A 22,670-nucleotide genomic window follows, 5' to 3' on the forward strand; every position below is an offset into this window, starting at 1 on the left:
CAAAAATCTCACAGCTTTTTCAAAAAAAAAGTGGACCGTGACACTTAGTGAAAAGGATTCTTGACTTCATATTTTGTATGTATTTTGTGAATTACTAAATGATTCTTAAATATCAGCTGCCCTGTCACATAAATTAGTATGGCACCATTGTAATATTCATAATCAGAGTGTATTAAAATTCAGCCATGCCATTTGATGAAGGTGCCTACATATCAATATAACATACAACATAAATTGAAGTTCAGCATTCTCCTTGTAGAAGAATAGTTTCCATGAAATTTTTAGTAATTTCCCTTTGTGATATACTAGATACAGTTTCATAAAAAAAAGAGGCTTAAACATGTCATTTGCTTGGATCTTTAAGATGCCCATGAAGAGCCCTCCTGCCCACCCACCCACCCCCATTGCTGTAACTTCCTGTTTTATTGCACAGGAGTTAAAGCATTTGCCGAGAGAAGCCTTTAAAAAATAGCTTCCTTGAAATGGAAGAGATCTACATGAACAGCCTGGACATGAGTGGGGTTAATGAAGGGCTAGGGTCGAGGGAAAGAGAGCTTGGGGGAATGGGAGATCCCAGCTGGATCAACAACAGAGAGGGAGAACAAGGAATAGGAGACCATGGTAAATGCAGACCACATGAGAATAGGAAGAAGCAAAGTGCTAGAGAGGCCCACAGAAATCCACAAAGATACCCCCACAACAGACTGCTGGCAGTGGTCGAGAGACAGCCCAAACTGACCTACTCTGGTGATGGGATGGCCAAACACCCTAATTGTCATGCTAGAAACCCCATCCAACGACTGAGGGATCTGGATGCAGAGATCCATGGCTAGGTACCGGGTGGAGCTCTGAGAGTCCAATTAGCAAGAAAGAGGAGGGTTTATATGAGCGAGAATTGTTGAGACCAAGGTTGGATAAAGCACAGGGACAAATAGCCAAACGAATGGAAACACATGAACTATGAACCAATGGCTGAGGGGTCCCCAACTGGATCAGGCCCTCTGAATGGGTGAGACAGTTGATTGGCTTGATCTGTTTGGGAGGCATCCAGGCAGTGGGACTGGGTCCTGTGCTCATTGCATGAGTTGGCTGTTTGAAACCTGGGGCCTATGCAGGGTCTCTTGGCTCAGCCTGGGAGGAGGGCACTGGATCCGCCTGGACTGAGTCTACCAGGTTGATCTCAGTCCTCGGGGGAGACTTTGCCATGGAGGAGGTGGGAATGGGGGGTGGGCTAGGGGGAAGGTGAGGGGGGTAGGAGGGGGGAGAACAAGGGAATCCGTGGCTGATATGTAGAACTGAATTGTATTGCAAAATAAAAAATTTAAAAATTAAATTAAATTAAAAAAATGGGAAAAAATAGCTTCCTTATTCTTCATCAGCCATAAATGAAGCAGAAGTCAAAGACATTCAGGCTTCATGATTGATTTTTCTTGTTCTGCCTGGTTTCTGCTTAATCCTTTGAGGAACACCATTGTTGGTTGTGTTTTAAATGACTTCCTTCATTAATTGCTCTAAAATACAACATGTATTTCCTTGCTGTTTGATGTAAGGTTTTGCATTTTCTGACTTGCTTTCCTCAGAGTAGGCTGTAATTGGGGCATTTCCCACTCACTGTAAAAGGTTACTGGTTATCAGCAGTCCGATGTCCCTGGTTATCTCTGTGGGTAACCATCATCCATACTCATCTTCTTCAAATACTCAGTCACTGTGGTATGCTGAGGGTACTTCCAGTGGTGGTACACATTATTTTCTAGGCTAATTGTTTTACACTCTCTGCCCCAAACTCTAATTCTGAACGCTTGATTTCAGCTCTGTTTTTATCTAGCTATCATTATGTCACCTGGATAGAAAACAGAATTCTCATCTTAATATCCTTTTGTCTGACTCTGGTGAGCTAATCAAGACATACTGTTCTAACTGGGGTGGCAGCAGAGAATAATGAAGTGATCATCCACCCAGGACTCAGGAGTGAAGCTCCCAGGCCTCACACTGGAACTGGACATGTACTTAGAAAATGCAATTCCTTTATAAGTCAAAGACAATTAATTGTTTGAGGCATTGCTAAAGTTCTTGTATCTCTAAGTTTTAGCTTTCAAGTAATTCTGATTATTAAATGAGAGGTTTCCATGGCAACTGTTGGAGTTCCTTTGGGGTATCTTATAAAGAAAATTGGAGTGGTGGTGGTATTTTGGGAGAAATTTTTTAAACTTTTTATCCTATACTGTAATGTTATCAATCAGACATCTACTGTAGATGTATCCAACCTTCTTATTAAATAAGAAACACAGAACCAATGCAAAGAAGAAAGCCAAGAGGTCAGAGCTAAGAGCTAAAACCTTACCCTTCCTCCTGCGGTGGTCCTACCTCTCCGAACCAGAGCTACCCCTGTGTTAAAGTCTTTATATAGAGTTCCTGTCCTGCCTTCTCATTGGTTGTAAACCCAACCACATGACCGCCTCCTCACAGCCTGTCTGTATAGGCCTCCAGGTTTTCCATGATTGGTATTAAGATTAAAGGCATGTGTATCCAATAATGGCTGTATCCCTGAACACACAGAAACTTACCCAGCTCTGCCTACCAAGTGCTGGAATTACAAGCGTACGCTACCACTGCCCTGCTTTCCTATGGCTTGCTAATAGCTCTGACCCCCGGGCAACTTTATTTATTAACATACAAATAACATTTTAATACAAATAAAATATCACCATAATCTCCTTTGTCTCTTCAGACTCATTTATGTCATTGATTGACTCATCGATCAACTCACTCTTTTTAAAAAGCATTTTCTGAATGTTTTACTAGTCCATGTGCTGGCCTCACAAATGAGGAACGTCCACCTTGCATTCAAGATCATGCATTATTACACAAGAATGTAGTTGGCACAGTGGTAATTCTGAAGGAAAGGGTAAAAAATCTATCCTTGGAGAGTGCTCAGAAGTGGAGGCACAAAGGCATTGCCCAGTGGTCATCCCCAGCTTAACTTAAGAAAGCTGTCTATCTGAGTTAGGTTACTATTGCTGTGATGAATCAACAGAACCAAAAGGCAAGTTGTGGAGGAAAGGGTTAGAAAGTCAGAACAGGAACTCACACAGGGCAGAAACCTGGAGACAGGAGCTGATGCAGAGGCCATGGAGGGGTGCTGCTTGCTAGCATACTTCCCCTGGCTTGCTCAGCCTTCCTTCTTATAGAGCTTAGGACCACAGCCCAGGGATGGCACCACCCACAATGGGCTGGGCCCTCCAACATTGATCACTAATTAAGAAACGGCCCTACTCCTGGATCTCATGGAGGCATTTTCTCAATTGAGGTTCCCTCCTTTGAGATGACTCTAGCTTGTATCAAGTAGACATAAAACTGTCCCGCACACCATCCTTCTAAGTTGGCAATGCTGGGTGCTTACCTGGAAGAAGGAATCACTAGGACATAAAGTGCTAGCTCTTGTGGATAGACATGTCAGGTAGCAACCTAGAAACTAGTGGGGGAAAAGGAGGACAGAGAAGGAAGAGCAAGTGCCCAGAGTTAAGAAGAATTCTCGGACTAGAACAACTGAGAGCTTGACTGTTTCCCAGGACAGGCAAGGTTTTCAGTGATTTTTGGATTTATGGCTGGGAACTCTGAGATGCTAAACAGAAAACTAAAAAGAAACAAGAAAACCAAAATATTTTTTTCACTTGATTAAAAATACTACTGATAAAATACAGACATGTACATGTTCTTGAACATATATGAGGGAAGTTGTCGTTGGAGCATATGGAGCACGTGGCACTTGGGTGCGATGGGGCCCTTGTTTCTTGTTGCTCTTAACTGCATATGTGGACTCTGGTCTGAGACCCACAAAACCCCTCCAGGGTCGACCTGAAACTCCACTCTTCAGAACCCATTCTTTACTTTTGCTTAATTCTTATTCTGATTTGCTTAATATGTAAATACATCTTGTTAGAGGCATAATTTTATTAAATGTTTGGAAATGTAATGCCAAGTTGTCCTTTTTACTAAAACTCTATTGTATGGAATTGAATTTTTCACACAGAGATTTTCCTCACAGTCTAGGGCTTTTTATTTCCATGGCCTGAGAGCTAAGTTTTCCATAGAAGTATTTGACAAAGATATATTGTGCCTTTCGGTGCCTAATGAAGCGCTAACCACAGTAAATGGTGAGTGACACTTTAATCAATTCAGTCCCATAGTACCCACCAAGGGCATGGTGAAGTGTCATTTTTTAATCTTTCACTTTTCAACGACAGAATGCCAAGATGAAAAGATCACATCTGTGATGTATAAGAAATTTTCTTCTTACAGGGTATAATAAAAATAAGTTGATTTTTCCCCTTTTTCTTTTTGGCCTTTTATAAGCTGGTCTTCTGGAGAGCAGAAGTTGGCCCGTTTTGCAAGTAGATACATTTCTTCAGAGAAAAGTGGGATAAATATATGGTCACCTTGGTGCATAAAATAAACCCAGCTTTTATTGGATAATGGTATATTTCAGCGAACCGTAGCTAAATAAAATTACCTGCTAGGTTAATTAACGAGGAAGCTTTCTGGGTTAGTGTTGAATTTAGATTGCTTCACATTTAACCTAATTTAGTTTACTAGTCCATTGTTTGTTGTTTCTTCAGCCACAGCTCTAATACATGTTCACAGGATGTATAGACTCACCCAAACTGCTTTCAAAACAGAATTATGAAGATTATTTTAGATTCTTGCTTTTCGGTGTCTGACTTGAAGAACCACCCCTCATCACTTAGGAGTTTGTTAGAAATTCAGAATCTCACCTCAGCCCTCACCTGGTAAGCCAGAATCCAGGTTCTGATAGGATCCCAAGACCAACATACACATTTGACAAAGCTTCTTCCCATGATGCTTTGGATGGACATATGGGCTAAGGGTGCTGACATGATGTTGAAAAGCAGAAAGGCAAGACGATAAAGTTGCACTGAATTCTGGGCTTGTTCATCTGCTTGCCTCCTTGTCTTGGTCTGAAGTGCTTTTCCCAAAGGTTTGAAGCCGTAGATCATTCTAGATTGCTGTGAATAAGTATCTGGACCGATTTGGGGGCCTCCTGCAGCTTGCAGTTGGAAAAGCCCACATGCAAAGGTGCAGCTTCTCCCTGCTGTGACATGGCGGTTCAGTGGGTCCCCAAGGCCTCTGCACAGAAAAGGCACAGGCCCTGCTTGGTCAGGATTCCTCTTGGCCTTGGCAGATAAACCCAGCCACATGACACTGAAATCTTCACTTCTCCTTTAAAGATCCCCCACATAAGAAATATCAATGTTTGCTAATAGATAAAAGTAGAAACAAAATATGTAACATTTTCAATTCTGAATTAGACCATACTGTAAAATGTTAAAGTCTTTCTGATTGTTTACTGAGATTGAATCAAATACTTGATTTGAAATTTATTGAAGGGGAAAACACTGTTTTAGTTTTTTAACTGTTTGTGCTAATATCAAAATTAGATTAATGTAAAGTAGAGAAATAATAATGTATAAGTACTATGTTTCCTTTCTTTCAGAGATTACCATTTATATTATGCTAGGAATCAAATATGCTGGGTGACAAATATGATTAGGTAGTCCTACCTAATTTTTTCCTTTGTTTTGGGATAGGGTCTCATCGTGTAGCCTAGACTGGACTTGAACTCATGATCCTCCCGGATCAGCCTTGCAAGTGCAGGGAGTGTAGGCCTATGCCACCACATACAACATAAAATCTAATCAGTGCTTTAATAAACAGGTATTTCAGAATGCATATCAGTAGGTGGTTTGGGTAACCTCACTCTATTCCATCCAGTTTTGGAATTTGGTTATATAATTAAACACAAGGATCAAGAGAGACAAAGATGCTCAGGGACAGAATGCAACCTACCCAAGTATAGCTATGAGCTCCTCAAGTGAGAATTGCAGCTTAGTAACAAATATGTTTTTTAACAGAGTTTAAACATGAGAGTTAAGAGAAATGGAAGAATGTGACATAGGCAAGGGTGTGGGCTCCTCCACAGTTGAAAGTGTCTGAGCATTAGTTATAGATGTCATTGCGTAGCTTTCAGTTACATCTCAATAGGTTGCTGAGAAGCGCCCCCCCTCTCCGGTCTTGTCCTTCTTGTTCTGATGGGCAGAGCATTTTGGATCAGATTGTAATCTGATAAAATAAAACCAGAAGCTGTTGAGGTTGCACAAGGGATTGCTGGTGGGATTTCTAGAAAACTTAAGGGTTTTGGCTTGGAAGCATGGCCCTAAGCAGTTGTTTACTGTGCTGGAATTCCTACTTAGCAGCTGTTGAGAGGTCTCTAACCAGACCCTAGGGTCTTTCCTTCTCATATCCCCCTACTTTCCCATCTTCTTCTCTTGCTTCACTATGAGATGATGCAGCCAAGGTCAGGGTCCCTCTCTAGAACTTGTACCTGTTGTTTGGACTTTTAACTTCCCTAACTGGGAGGTAAATAAATCTCTCTCTCTCTCGTTTTTTTATAAGGCTAGTCTACTTTGTGTATTTCATGATAGGACAAAAATAGCAAAAGGGCTGTATATGTTTCCAGTCTCCAGTATTTAGTACAAGGAGGAAAAGTCGTAAGGTATAGTATAAAAACAATGGACCCCCCTTATCAACACAAAGGGTCAGTGATGGAGGGTATAGGCATAGTATAGGCAGATAGAAAAAAAAAAAAACTCGCCGGGCGGTGGTGGCGCACGCCTTTAATCCCAGCACTCGGGAGGCAGAGCCAGGCAGATCTCTGTGAGTTCGAGGCCAGCCTGGACTACCAAGTGAGTTCCAGGAAAAGGCGCAAAGCTACACAGAGAAACCCTGTCTCGAAAAACCAAAAAAAAAAAAAAAAAAAAAAAAAAAACTCTCCTGGAATCGTAGATCCCAGAAATTGTACATTTACAAACAAAATTCAATTTAATAGATGCCTCTCAGCATTTATGTTATAAAATAAATACTAATGTTTTCAAGAAGTGAGATATTTTTCTCCCCACATCTTCTAAACAGAAAACAAAAACTCTTTGTAACAATAATAGGTCATGGAGAAAAAGTCTTTTCTCACTCCTAACCAACTCCGAAGCCTACCATTTTGAGATGAAATCTTCACAAAACTGGTTTTTGAAGCGCATCCCTCTTTGTATTTTCTCTGTTCCTCAGCTGTTAGTAATTTACTCATCTTTAACCAAGGGATGTTGATCAAGGATGCACAGTGACAGAGAGGTGTGATCCAGAGACCTCTCCACTAACATGGTGATGGGTTGATGGCACTACAGTGGATTACTGAGGAATACTGAGTGTAAATATCAAGTTTTCTCACCACGGAAATAGGTGTGTGAAATAATACAGATGTAGATTAGCTAGATTTTGCTATTACACACACCTATTTCAGAGCATCATGTCATATATGTGTATGTGTATATCATATATAACGTATAATGTACAATAAACAATATAATATATAACACATTATAGATATATAATATTTATCATATTATTTATGTATTATCTTTATATATCATCTATAATTATATATTATTATATGTTTTAATATACCAAGAAAGTAAATAAATCTGTGAGGAAATTAAATGGTTCCTTTTCTCAGAAACCACATGAAAATCCACAGCACGCAAGAGTTGGCACATGGGCCTTTACATTATTTTATATACACATACCCTAGCCCCACCCATCCAGACAAGGAGCCCACACTGTCCTCACTGAAATTGTTCTAGAACTGAGAAAAGTGAGGTGAAGTAACAACTAGTGATTGTAATGGGATCTCCCTTGAAAGTTATGTCATTTATTTCCTTTTAAATTTTAATTTATTTGTTTATTTTGTTTTTATTCATATGGATATTTTGCCTGCATGGATGTCTGTGCAGCTCATGTATACAGTGCCTGTGGAAGCCAGAGGAAGGTATCAGATCCTCTGGAACTGGAGTTAACAGACAGTTGTGAGCTGTCATTTGGTTGCTGGGAGTAGAACCCTGATTCCTCTGGCACCTGGATCCCCTGGAAAAGCAGCCAATGCTCTTAACCACTGGGCCATGGCTTCAGCCCCTCTGTGATTTCTTAATTAGCACAAATTGAATATCTGTTGATATGTCCAACTGTCAAGTTTCTTCCTCTGAGAGTAGTAGAAGAAGGGGGAGGAGTTTCTAGCTGAGGAGTGAAACAAAAATGTTGTAGAAATAAATTTGACCTCTGGAAGCATGAACCTAATTAGTCTTATCCATAAAAACCAGGAGTCACATATCAGATAATAACCTGAAAGATCAGAGAAGCAGAGGAGCAGCCACTAGAGACTTCTCACCTCTATGAATCTTTAGACCAAAAGGGCAGAGGTCCTGTCTCTACCCACCTTATCATTTCCTGTCTCCATCTCCCAAGTGTTGGGATTGAAGACATGAGCCTCCCAAGTGCTGGGTTAAAGGTATGAGCTACCACCGCTCAGCTTTTATGGTTAACTAGTAGCTAACTCCGCCCTCTGATCTCCAGGCAAGCTGTATTTGTCAGAACACAAAGAAAATATCACACAGCATTTCTCCCTTTTTGTCTAAATAAAAAGCGAAGGTTTTAACCAACATAGAAAAACTATATACAATAAATACAATGACTATATTAAAGTATATAAGGAAATAATTACATTAACAATGTCTAGTCCATTAGCATTTGACAAATTCAGAGAAAATACTTCATTATCTCTCCTATCTTGGTGAGTCCAAAGTATTATACCTAATTCACTTTCTATCTTAACTTGCAGTACCAACCCTAAGTTTTTATGTCTCTCAACCTTATACACTCTTCACCTCTTTAGTGACTTTCTTTTCTGAGACTGGTAACAAGGAAAACCATAACTATCTAGTCTTCAACTCCATCAGAGACCTGAGAAGGATATATTACCTGAATAAACAGGAAGTGCAGAGAAAACAACTTCCAAAATTAAGAAATGACAGAAACTGCTGGCTGCATAGACAGTCACTCAAGGTTCTGCAACATTGGAACATCCATCTTTGCCCTGCAGGCCTGGAATACCTGACAAAGTTTTCTGTGGAGCAGAATTTTTGAAGGGCTGTCCTGCCTTGTCTTGGCAAAGTTCAGCAGTCACTTTCTTTTCTGTCTTCCTCATCCAATTTGGACACCATACTGTCAGCAGTCAAGGCAAGTGGAGTTTCTTGCCCAGTGGCTATCTTTTGCCACAAAGAAAGTAAACTCCATATGAAGTTTCTTCGATGCCCATCATCTTCTCTGAAGTAGGTTGGTACTGCCAGGAAAAGACATGTCTCATTTCATAAAATAAACAAACACAAACTTTATGTTATTAAAACATCTTGCCGGGTGGTGGTGGCGCACGCCTTTAATCCCAGCACTCGGGAGGCAGAGCCAGGCGGATCTCTGTGAGTTCGAGGCCAGCCTGGGCTACCAAGTGAGTCCCAGGAAAGGCGCAAAGCTACACAGAGAAACCCTGTCTCAAAAAAAACAAAACAAACAAACAAAAAAACATCTTAAATACCATATTCTGTAGGTTTCTGAAGTATTTGAAGACCACCTGCCTATCTAAAATATATCTTTGACCTTGAAAACATTCTTAACATGACTCCAAGTTTGTACAATATGTTCTAACAAAAATAACCTTAAATGTGTATCAAGATACAAAAATCCATATCAATGTAAAATATTTAAAACTAGTAGTTGCTTTTTTAATTTAAACATAGATTCAATAATCACTTTTTTATCCTATCATTTCTATTATATATATATATGTATATATATATATACATATATATATATATATAGTATGACAAAAATAACCTCAAATTTGTATCAATATACAAAAACCCAAACCAATGTAAAATATTTAGGACTAGCAGTTGCTATTTTGGTTTAAAAGTAGATTCAATAATCTACCCTTTTATTCTATTTCTATTACCACCCCCCCATTTTTTTAGAACAAGATCCCTGAATCTAATCTCCTTTGCTCAGCTTTTTTCCTGACTATACCAATAACAACTTGTAACCAACCCTCCTATAGCTTATAACCAACTCCCCTAAATGGTAAACAAATATCCATAACCCACTGAATGACCAAAAACTGCCCACCCCACCTCTTGGGAATATAGGTGTCATGTTCTTAAAATTACTTCCTGCTGTCTGGGGGTGGTAGCATCTTTTGGAGATCCTAAAAAAAAAAAAAAGAGAGGTAATTGTCAAGTCCTGGGAGAGCTAGTTGTTTTATTTTTTTATCCAGTCTTTGTGTAATGGGAAAGTCCTGGCTAGACTAGTCTCTGAAGCTGGATGATCTCGGCTAGCTACCTTGAAATTGTCCTGAGCAGTTTGTACTCCAAAGCTGTTCTTTAGGTTGTATGGGTCAGGTTAGTGGTGTTACTGTAGTGTAGATAGAATTGCCGTATGGGGCCCCATCCTGCTTTTGGAGACTTCAAAGTTCACTGTTAGGTATGGTCATGATTCACTGCAAAAAACTTAAACATTTTAAATGTCATATGCAGCAGATCTCAAAGATGTTAAAGGACCATAATTTGCTATTTACGTCCAGAACCTCTGGCTGTTTCTATCCCCTTTCTTCCACTTTTCCACACAGAGCGATATCAACAGCACTTAGTTTTCTCAAGATTCCCCACTTACTAGATTCTGTTTCCTCTGCCTGGAATGCCCCATGCCCAAACCCATGTTGTTCCTGTATCCCATAATCCAACAGGCTCAAACTCTGTAGCCCTTCTAACCTTCAGGCTCCAGCTCCTCTAGCCTTCCACACCGAGTGTAGTATGTCCTCAGATACTGTTCTACATCATCCTATGGAGCTGTGTAACATATGCTATAGTAAAACTGTCATGTTTGTGTATGGGAATGTGATATAATTTTCCTAAAATTGCCAATGATCCTTAAATTTTATTTGACCTTACCTATGAGTAGTGAAGTGGAAAAAAAAAACACTTTTTTTCTTAAACTATTAAAGAAATTAATGTCACATGATAGAGAAAAGTATAAATCATCTTTTTATTATCTTATTATAAAGAGATATTACTGGATCAGAGTAGATTTCAGTAGTAGAACACTTGCTTAGCATGTGAAAGACTCTGGGTTTGATCTGTAGCACCAAATTGGATGAGAGAAGAAAGGGTATTGGGCTGGGGTATATCTCAGAGATAGTCCATTTGCCTGATAAATACCAGGGCTTGACTTTGAACCCAGCACTATCAAAAACAAACAAAAAAGGAAGGAAGAGAAGAAAGGGGAAATGGATTTTTTAAAGATGTTTAAAGGTATTATGAATTTACTGTAGATTACCCAATCAAACTGGAGAGAGGAATAGAGCAGTTTTTCTTTGACAGTTCAAGATTAATGCTGATTATTCCCACACTGTAGATTAGTTTTCAGCATCTAAAATCATGTAATTTTTTTTGACTAAGTTTATTTGAGTTCATTTTTATACTCTATTTTTATGCCTAATTTCGCATTCCTTCTTCACAGTGAATACTACCAAATTATATCCAGGCCTGAAAGGATACTTTCATTGCTCATTATGGCAAAGAATGATCAATTATGTTTTAATTCCTATTTTAAATTTTTAAAATATATTTTGTTTCTAGTTAGTGTATGTGGGGGTGGGAGTGCCTATACACATGAGCATAGTGCCTGTGGAAACCAGAGGCTTCAGGTGCCCCTGGAGCTGTAGTTACAGGCAGCGGTGAGCCAGACAGTTTGGGTGATGCAACCAAATGCAGGTCCCCTAAATAAACAGTATGTTCCCTTAACTGCTGGGGCTGGAGCCCCAGCCCCCATGTATTTTGGGTAGTGATGTTAACTAGAATCTACTATTTTGCATTTTTGTTGTTGTTGTTGTTTTGAGACAGGGTTTCTCTGTGTAGCTTTGTGCCTTTCCTGGATCTTGCTCTGTAGCCCAGGCTGGCCTGGAGCTCACAAAGATCCGCCTGCCTCTGCCTCCCAAGTACTGGGATTAAAGGCGTGCGCCACCACCGCCCCGCCTATTTTGCATTGTAACTCAAAAAAAGCATCCACATACTGATGACTTAAATTAAATTTGTAAAACATGAGTATCAAAAATTTGAAAGCTGTGTGTTGAGACCTGGTTGACTGTGTCAAGTTACCTTAACCCGTTTTCTGAAACCCGTAATCCTAAAGTCGGGTTTCAGTAAATTGAATCGTGTGAAACCTATTAGCTGAGCCTTTGTCACCAAACTGTGCTTCCCAAATTACCACACAGAGGCTTACATTAATTGTAAATGCTTCACCAGTAACTCAGGCTTACTACTAATTAGCTCTTACACATAAATTAACCCATAACTCTTATCTATGTTTACCCATGTGACTTGCAACCTTTTCTAACTACAACATTCTCAGCCTTCTTCCTGTGAGTCTGGCTGGTGACTCCTGATTCTGCCGTTCCTCTTACCAACATTCTTAGTTCAGTCGCCCTGTCTATACTTCCTGCCTGGCTACTGGCCTATCAGCGTTTTATTAAACTAATTTGAGTGACAAATTTTTACAGTGTACATGAGAATTATTCCACAGCATTTCCCCTTTTTGTCTAATTAAAAAGGAAGGTTTTAACTTAAACACAGTAAGATTATATACAACAAAAACAGTTATTAAGTAATAATTACAGTAACACTATCTAATCCATTTGCATTTGGCAAAAATAGAGAAAATACTTAATTATCTATCTTGGTGAGTTTAAAGTTTTGTATCTAACTTACATTCTATTATAAATAAGGAAAACTGTAACTATTTAGTCTTCAACTCCATCAAAGACCCAAGAAGGGGAAATGTTACCTAATGACAGGGACCTCAAGGTGAGTGCCTAGGCAGTCCCGCAAAATTCCTCTTCAATATTGGGGCATCCAACTCTGACCTACAGGCCTAGCATGTCTGACAGACTTTACTATTGAAGCAGGAAATTTTGAAGGACTGTCTTACCTTGTCTTGGCAAAGTTCAGCAGTCACTTTTCTTGCATTCTGCTGGCCCAGTTTGGACAGTAACTATCAGTAATTAAGGCAAGGACAGTTTGTTTGCCCATATGACTAGCTTTTACCATAAAGAAAATAAATTCCATATGGAGTTTTTTCAATGCCCATCATCTTCTCTGAAATAGATTGGTGCTTCTAGGAGCAGATGTGTCTCACTATCATGAAAAGCCTTAGGTTATTAAACATATCAAATGTCATAATCTATATATCTTTGAAGTGTCTGAAGATCATCTGTCTAAATATATCTGTGTATGACCTTGAAAACATACTTAACATGACTATAAGTTTGACTGCTATAGATGACTATTAATCTATTTCTTAATTATATGTTACATTTTTAAATAAGTTGCATAAACCTAATATCTTAAACAAGAGTAGAAATATACATGTGGTATAACAAAATTAACTTTAAATTTTTATCGATAAACTGAAATCCATACTAATGTAAAATATTTAAGATTAATAGTTGCTTTTTGGATTAAAGAAGATTCAATAACTTACCCTTTTATCCTACCATTTTTATATTCCCCCTTTTTCTTTTCAGAATAAGATCTCTGAATCTAATCTCCTTTGTTTAGCTTTTTTTCCTGACCATTATCCATAACAACTTGTAACCACCACCCCCCAAATGATGACAAACATTCATAATTTATTTTTGGGAATCTGGGCATAGTTCTTTAGACTACTTCTTACTGATTGGGGGCACTGGTAATCTTTGGAGGACCCTGAGAGAATTTAGGATTATGGTCAAGTCCTGGCTGGAGTATTCTGTGAGGCTGGATCATCTCAGCCAGCTGCCTTGAAGCTGCTCTGGATGCAGAACTCAGAGGAAACTGCAACAGAGGCACTCTGAAATGTTGAGTCATCTGTGCCATCCTCTCCCACTGGAGATTTTTCAGGGGCTCTTCCTTGACTTTTCGTAACCCAGAATGAATCCATAGCCTCTCATTTCCTGTGGAAATAAAAGCAGAACCTTTTCCCCAACACAACATATCCCTTGACTTAAATTTTGAAGTCAGGACATTTTTTAAATATATAGGTTGGTTTAATATAGCAGTTTTCATAATTGAATGTCTCTCAGCAGTTATCATTTGCTCATTAGCAGTCAAAATATTTAAAGACAACATAATAACTTACAGTATCCAGACTCTTTGTATATTTTTCATCTTTATGTGGCCTTTTTTTATATTACTTTACTCACTCTTTTAGGACTTTATTATTTTAAAACTGTGTATCTCTTTTTTGACTGTTCATACCTTCTCTTTTCTCTCCCAAGCCTCTGTATATTTTTAAGCACATTGTAAACCTTTTAGAGGTGTTTTTTTTCTTCTAAATCTGTCTTTACTGCATATCTCTATATTTTTCTGACCACATGAGTCTTTAAACTTCTAAGCAGGCTAAGACTAAAGTGTAAGCTTTGGTGGCTGTCTCTGCCCCAATCCTTGGCTTCCTGAGAGTCTAGTTTTATGGCAGAGGTACCTGCAAGAGTCATGCTTAATGTCTCAACTTTGGGAAGCTGTTGGGTCCATCCTGCCACCAAGTAGTATGCAGCCCTCTGCCCACAAACCCCATTTAAGTACTCCATAGCAGGACCTCCCAAAAGAGCTGGCCATGCACGAACCAGGAAGCCGTGTCTTAAAGGAGTCATGCCTCTGCTTGCCACTAGCAAACAGAGCCTACCCAAGAAAATGCTGCTACCAAGAAGCTGTGCTTGACTCTGTTCTTTTGTGTGTTTAGAATTCTCTTTTTTTAACATTTTCCTCAGGTTTTATGTGGAAATTCTTGTTGAACGTTTGGACACCAGACTGTGTTCTTTCTTTGTAGTGTGTATGTGTCTTCATGTGCTGTGTGTGCATGTATACAGGTGCACCTCCCTGTGGAGACTGGAGGAGGACATTGGGTGAAACAGGGTCTCTCACATAACCTGGAGCTAGACTGCTGACCAACAAGCGCTAACAACAACAAGCAATCCTCCTTCTGTCTCAGCCCCAACAGTGCTAGGCTTACAGGAATGCATGGCCATGCCCGAGTTTGTATATGTATGCTGGCGATTTAAACTCATGTCTTCATGCATGCAGAATAAATACTATGAGCCATCTCCCTGGTATTGCCTATCTTATTCTTAATGAAGAATTTAGACTCAGTAGGTAATCATTATAAGAACTGGCAAAGAGGACCATTATCCCTATACAGCATCATTTCTTAAGTGTGATGGTTAACCTCAGCAGACCATTTGGTGCAGCAAGCTTGCTCAGCCTGTTGAAGGGTCACAGAACTAATGGAGCAGAGAATGAGAAGGGCACACAGAGTGGTTCGTTCATGTAAAATTGAAGGACTTTTGTTACTGGTTGGCAGTTTCAGTAAAAACAAATTCCTCTGCATTAGTAATACTAATACACTGCGTAATTCAATTTTTTATTTTCTTGTGCATTCTCTTTCTATATGGTCACTAAGTATAATTGTGTAATTCTATTGTGTAATTCTATTTTGTGCATTATAATTTCTATATGGTTACTAAGTATAATTGTCTAATTCTATTGTGTAATTCTATTTTTTATTTTCTTGTGCACTATAATTTTTATATGGCCACTAAGTATAATTCTTTCAACGTCATTAGCGTACCCTTCAGTGTCTTTGAGAAAGATGATGTCATCAGATATATCCTTTAGGAATGAAAGTCCAAATCCCTTAGCCAGCCAAGTGGTTAAAAGCCTACAGAGTAACTGTATCATTTTGTTCCAACTGAATAGAACTGGAGTGTAGTTTTATCTTCTAAGTATCATATTTTGGAGATGATGTAAACTAAGAAAAGTAGCTGTAAAAGAAATTCTGTAGGCAGTTCTGACAGAGTAACTGTTACCTCCCCATCCCACCAGCCAGCTCAGTTCTGCACAGATAGAATGTTGTTAGCTTCTGCTGAAACTCCTCATAGTCAGTGTTGCAGGGTATGGGGGCAATATGAAAGACAAAGGCAGAGAACAGAGAGTTTATTCTTATGTACAAGCAGGAAGGTGTGGATATTCCAAATCCACAATGTGTAATGTGAGTTTAAATAAGAAGACAATGGAAACTCAGGTCAATATTCTTGGAAAGAATTCTCGACAGAAAAATTTTAGAAAACCACCATACTAACATTTTAAGTAGAAGTAATCAGACATCTGAACTCCATCTGTCTAGAATGATACGAAACAAATTCTCATTCCCCAAGTGAAATTGTTTTAATGATGTAATGTGGGATTTTGTGCAGTCATTTTGGCAGCATATATCCTTATGTGTGTGTTTAAGCTAAAGTTATGTGGCATGCATTGTGGGAAAGGCATTCCTACTAGCATTTGACTTTAACTCAGAACAGCGTTGGTCACAACTGTGATAACAACTGGAGCAGCTGGACAGAAGTGAGTCACTGGTCTGTCTCTTACCCCAAGGGATTCTGACGTAGGTTAAAGATCCCATTGTTTGCTTGCCCTAGATGGAAGTAAATGCAGCATTTGAAAAAAATGACATGGTATGGTGAGTCAGGGAACCTAAAGATGTTCAAGGTAGAGGCATTGCAAATCATAGAGAATGATCATGAAGTAGAGAGAGCTGTCTGCACATCCTGGTCTCCTGCAGGCAGGAACCAGGTTAGGTCAGAGGTGCAGGAATGAGAGTTCTGTACTAGTTCTTTGCCATTAGTGTGACTTCTCTGGTTTATTCCAGTTTCCATCTTCTTCCAAATGACTTGTTCTCCCAAATCTCAGCACAGCATTTGACTAGCTGTTTGCCTGTACTATGGATAGGTGCTGTGAGCACGGCAATTCAGGTAGGTGGCAAGGTTGAGCTCATTGGATGATGGATGCATTAAGAAAGGGTATGACTAGTAAGCTCATGGGGGGGGGGAACTGTCTTGTCTGCTAGGAAGTCTATGGAAGGCTTCCTGGAGGAGATGACATTGACCCAGGATTACAGAGGCTGAATTGGATTTAGCACTCAAGAGCAAATAGGTAAAGAGACGATGTTTTAGGTAGTGAAGCAATATGAGCATTTCTCTTTGACAGTCGATAAATCTAGCTCAGCAACTCTGTGTGTAGATGCCCTGAACCATCTCAGTAGCCTAGGCAGAAGCTTTGGGGTTTGTGGTCAGAGCATTTGTGGGTTTTAAAAGTTTCCCAGATGATGCTGATTCAGAGTGCACTGAGAACCACCAGCAGCTGAAAGTACAGGCCATTATGAGTTGTGAAAACATCAGGGAAGGGAACTGGAAAAGGACCACAGAGGCTTCCTTCCCTATGTTAAGCCAAGGACTTTCTCACCTGTGACCTGCAAGTATAAGGGGACCACTGAAGCCTGCTTCTTGATTGGTTTCTATCATTTTCAGAGTCAGGGTGGCTGCACATGTTTAGAGTCCTTTCGGAGCAGTAGAAAAAGTGGGGTGCAGAGTGTGGGTCTAGGTGTTGCCTCACTGCTTTGGTTGATCATGGAGAGTGTTGTTTATTCATTGCCTCTTCCTGGGGTGGGGACATTTTAATCTCTGCTTTGTGTTTCTAAACAGAGTTATTGAAGTTTTTCTAATGATTCTTTTCTCTTCAGGGGAGTTGGCTGCATCTTTGTTGAGATGATCCAAGGAGTTGCTGCATTTCCAGGAATGAAAGACATTCAGGATCAACTTGAACGAATATTTCTGGTAAGTTCTGTATAAAGTGCTTCTCAGAAAAACATGTTTCTAATTAGTTACTTAATGATCTGCTGGAAATATTTTAAAACATAGTTGTCCATTGTTGTCACATCTAATTATAACATTTTTTTGCCTTTAAGTGGCAAGGAATTATTCATTGACAAGTGTGCCTTTAAATTATCATATGTGAATAAAATGATAACGTAGTAAGAATGAGAGAGATAAGAGAAGTAGTGTAGAATAATGGGCTGTAATTAACATCCAGGCATAATGGTTCCAAATAAAGTATGTAGAGATTGGGCAACTTCCAAGAAGATGGAGCTCATCTAGACACTTCCCTCCATGCCTGCACAGTAGGCTTCCACTGATAACTGTCATCTGTAATATTGAATGTGGAGAATGGGAAGTGCAGGGGACATGGTGACCTTGCAGAGGAAACAGCCAGGCAAAAGTCACCTCAGTCAGGTCTGTGAGACTGTTCTAGTCTATGAGAAGTCACATGGTGGCATGTTTCCTTGAGATGATGTGAGGAAGATGATGTGTCGCTCCCATCATCTTCTTCCTCAAACTGTAAGTCCACTCTGGCTATGAAACCAAAATGCAAGACATTCTGCAAAATTCCCTACTCATACTCTTCAAAACTTGTCATTGTCATAAAAAACAAGGGAAGTCTGAAAAACTCTTATAATCCAGGGGGAAGCTAGGAGCATGTGACAGCACAGAGTGATATGGTCTCATGGATGGATCCCTGGATCAGCAGAACACAATAGAGAAAACCAGTGAAACCCGAATGAAGTATGGGGTTTAGTAATGTCCTTGGACCGATGTGGATTTTTATTTGGTACAAATGCACTGGGTAGAGCTTAAACAAGAGAAGCTGAGGGAAGGCTGTACCAGAACTCTCACTAATATTTTGGCAATCTTCCTATAATTTTAATTTCTTGTTAAAAAAAAAAAAGTTGTATCTTGAGTTTTGGCAAAATTGTTGTGTTGAAGCAGCTTGTCTGTATCTATCCTGTACTGTCTTGTTTTATCTTGGTGGCTTTGGACAGGGTATTACTCACTTTCTGAAGCTGTTCCCTCAAAGATGAGAGAGGAATTCTTCTCGAAGGTCACTTTGAGGAATCACTGACTTAGGAATAAGAAATGCTTCTAAATGCCTAGCACACAGTAAGCATGGGTTGTTCTCATTACATCCTTTTCATATCAAGTTCTTTCATTCAGTGGGATTTTTGTCAGTAGTCAGAAGTACGTTATTTAAAACCCAAAATAATATCTAGAAAAAGTATTTAAACTAAGCACATTCTGATAACTCCTATTTCCATACTTCTCCTTACTTACAAAACTCTCTTGTGAAACCACTGAGGTGGATTTTAGTGTAGACTGTGTCGGGAGATGCATTGTCATTCATTCTAGAGATGTGGGCTCTCCTTTTCAATAGAAGAATGACAGGGGGGGTGCTGTGCATAGATTGAGACTGTCACTGTTGTGTTCCCCTCCATGTCAGCTGTGAAATGATGAGAAAAGACTATGGTTCCCTCACGCAGTGTCCCCTATCACATAGCTGCTGTACGATGGCAGATGGACGAATAGAAGAGTCACTGACTGAGTCTTCAAAGAGTTGTGGTGTTGGATTTTCTCTTTCTCCTGGAGGTTATCTTTATCTGTTTCTTTCAATTGTATTAGAAGTTATGGCTGCAATGCTGAAATGGACTCTCGTGATTACAAAATAATGCATTTTCATAATGGAAAATCCCCATACTGTTCAAAGGTACAGAAGCTGAGTGTTACCTCCATGCCGCCATGACATGACTCACACAAAATCACTTTAGTGTTTTGGTATATATATGCCATTGAATTTTTATATGTGCTCTAAGAATTTAATCATGTATTGTCTACCATTTGTAGGTCCCATTTTCATTTCATAATATATAACTAAGACTTCATTGGAGAAAATTCAGAACCATGTCATCATTTTTAATGACAGAATGTTTCACTATATGGATGAGACGCTATTTACATATCTAATCCATTATTTTTTAAAAGGCTACTAGAAACTACATTGTATCCCTATTAAGACTAATTATTAGAATTGAAAAAACCTTAATGTAATAAAGTCAAATTTCATAAATTTGTTGACTATTCTTATATATCCATTGCTTTATCTAAACACACAAAGCTCCTCATCCCTTTTTACTCAATAAAATCTCTTATATTTTTCATTTCACTGGATTAGGCCTGTAGATTATGTAGGAAACAAATTATATAATATTGAGCTTTTGGGGTGGTATTTATTTTAAGTGTATGAGTGTTTTGCTTGCATGTCTGTCTGTGCACCATGTGATTTCCTGGTGCCCATAGAGGTCACAAGAGAGTGTTGGATTCCTTGGGACTGGATTTCTGGATAGTTGTAAGCTGCTATGTAGATGCTGGGAATCAAACCTGAATCCTCTAGAATAGGTGTTTTCAACCACTTATTGTCTCTCCAGCCCAGTTAGTTTTGTTGTTGTTACTGTTTTAGGTTTTATAGCCTCAAAATCTTCATGTAGATGAGAATGACCTTGACCTTCTGATCTTCTTGCCCCATCTCTCAAGTGCTGGAGTGATAGATGTGGCCTACCATGCCTAGTTTATGCAACACTGGGATGGAGTCTAGGGCTTCATGTGTTGGTCGATTACTCTACCAACTGAGCTATGCATTCATTACCAGCCACATGTATAATTTTTATAAATATATTTTTATTTCCTTTTTCTATACTCTTCACTTTCGTTGAATTATTTTAGACAGTATATCCATAAGAATTCTTTTCCTTTTATTCCTTTTGTCTGTTTATAAATATGATGTGTGTGCATATTCACATGTGTGAGGATGCTTGAGTGTGCATGTGTATGTATACATGCTAGATGTACTCATTTCAGTGTGGAGGGCCAGATTTGATATTGGAGTCTTTCTGGATTTCTGTTCCATCTTATTCTTTTGAGGCAGGTTGCTTTAACCAAACCCAGAACTCACCAGTAAGGCTAGTCTGGATGCCCTGACTCCATTTTCTGAGACTGGAGTTATAAGAATGCCAGTGTGCCTGTCTGATGTTTAGATGGTTTCTGGAAACCTAAACTTAAGTAGTTCATGTAGCAAATCTTTTCACTGAGCCATTTCTCCATGAGCATTTCTACATACTTTGTAATTGTATAAAACAATTGAAAAAATCATTTTAAAGATGTATAGTTTATATATTATCTATATCATGCTAAATCATATCTAAATAATTAGCTGTCAGATTTGTTTAATACCCAAGTATAGTCATTATATCACTCAGTTATATTTTGAGACTAATTTCTTACATTTCTAGTTAGCTTTTAATACTGAATCCTTTCAAACAATAATTATATAACCTTTCCAAATTTTTTAATTAGTTTCATGTTAAAAAATACTTTCTTATATTTAAAATAAGAAAGTCAGGTGTATAACCTTGAACCTCAGCACTTGGGAGGCAGAAACAGAAGAATCAGGATTTCAAGGCCAGCCTTGGCAATGTAGCAAGTTCAAGACCAGTCTGTTACGCAAGACCCTATCTCAAAAACCAATAAATAAATAAATAAATGAGAAAACATAAAAAGGATTAGTTTCTTTTTGTATATTCAGGATGAGTTTAGAAAACCTGAATAGTGATATGAATGAGTTATATGTTATATCAATAGAACTAAGAAAATGAGTTTCACAAAGCAATTCTTCCTGGAAATGTTTGTGTAATGCAAATAATTTATATCAGAGAGCATTTGTTGGCTCTCTTCCTGTATGGATATTTAGCTCCTATTTCTTAATTTTATGGCAATGCTTTTCTAATTTTATGGGTATCCAGAGACTTTGAGCCCTGGCTAGGCTTTTAATAAGACAGGGAAATAAATCATTACAAATTTCCCATGGGATTATTGATGTACCAAGACATGATTCGCTCTTCTTAGAGCACAGAGACCTGTGAATGCAGATAACCATTGTGACTCCTGACAATAATTGTTTCATTTCCCATAGATACTTGATGTACATAATGCTCTTTAAGATAAAATGCCCTTTGATCGTTAAGAGCTGAAGATCATTTTCTGTGGAAGATTGCTGCTTCAGAATTGAATGACCAAACACTTTGCCCTGAAAAATTAGTCAAAATCAAACTAACATCTAGGAACTTCGGTTGTCAAATGTTATAATCTTAAATATTTTATAATCTCCTCTGGATTGTTGTTATTTGCCAGTGGGTTTGTATAACATGCTAAGAAGCCACTTTCAAGACTTAGTGATCACTCAGAGCTTTGTGATCTACTCTCAGGACTTAATGATCACTCAGAACTTTGTGATCTACTCTTTGGACTTAGTGATCACTCAGAACTTTGTGATCCACTCTCAGGATATTGGACAAATTCAGTATGGTTGAATCAATGCGGAAAATGCTTTTCCTCAGTGACCTTTCATATCTGGCCTAAATAAGAAGGCTATTAAATGGGGATTAAATCTACTAGAAACTGCCAAACCTCTTTTCTGAAGTGGCAGTTGTATATGTGGGCTCTAGTAAAGCATTGCCAAGCAGACAATCAACTTTGAAAGTCATGAAACATGAGATTATTTGGTTTGTTTAGTATCTTAATTCTGAGATTAAGTACATTCATTTTTTCCTGTAAACTGTGTATACAAAAGTGGTTAATAACCTTGAAGCATTAAATTAATAACTTGTAACCTAAAATTTAATTAGTTCACACATACCATATCTTTATTAAAAATGTGCAAGGCAGCGAAGACCAGCTAGTGAACGCCTTTCTATTTTTTTTCCTTTGTACTTCCCTTTTTTGGTAGGAGAAAGCTGGTTACATTTTAAACAAGTGTAATTAATTTGTTTTCAGAGCACTATAACCATGTTGGTATACAAAGTGAGCTGCTGTTGCTACAATCTGCAATTTCAAATCGAATCATTTTCCTTGCATTCATGATGCCCATATGCAAGACACAAAGGTGGTAGCATTTGTTGGAGAGCTATTCAAACCA

General features: G+C 38.7%; 1 protein-coding gene across 6 annotated transcripts in view; it reads left to right on the forward strand.

Moving 5' to 3' along the window:
• Cdk14 (cyclin dependent kinase 14) overlaps positions 1–22,670 on the forward strand; it is a 587,756-nt gene that overhangs the window by 356,029 nt on the left and 209,057 nt on the right. For all 6 annotated transcript variants that reach the window (XM_052720087.1, XM_052720086.1, XM_052720089.1 and 3 more), the window contains one exon: positions 17,554–17,647. In XM_052720087.1, the coding sequence (XP_052576047.1) occupies positions 17,554–17,647 (94 nt within the window). The remainder of the gene's footprint in view (positions 1–17,553; positions 17,648–22,670) is intronic.

This window comes from Peromyscus californicus, unplaced genomic scaffold (genome assembly GCF_007827085.1).
Source record: "Peromyscus californicus insignis strain IS unplaced genomic scaffold, ASM782708v3 Scaffold_6__1_contigs__length_162567912, whole genome shotgun sequence".
Classification (NCBI taxonomy): Eukaryota; Metazoa; Chordata; class Mammalia; order Rodentia; family Cricetidae; genus Peromyscus; species Peromyscus californicus.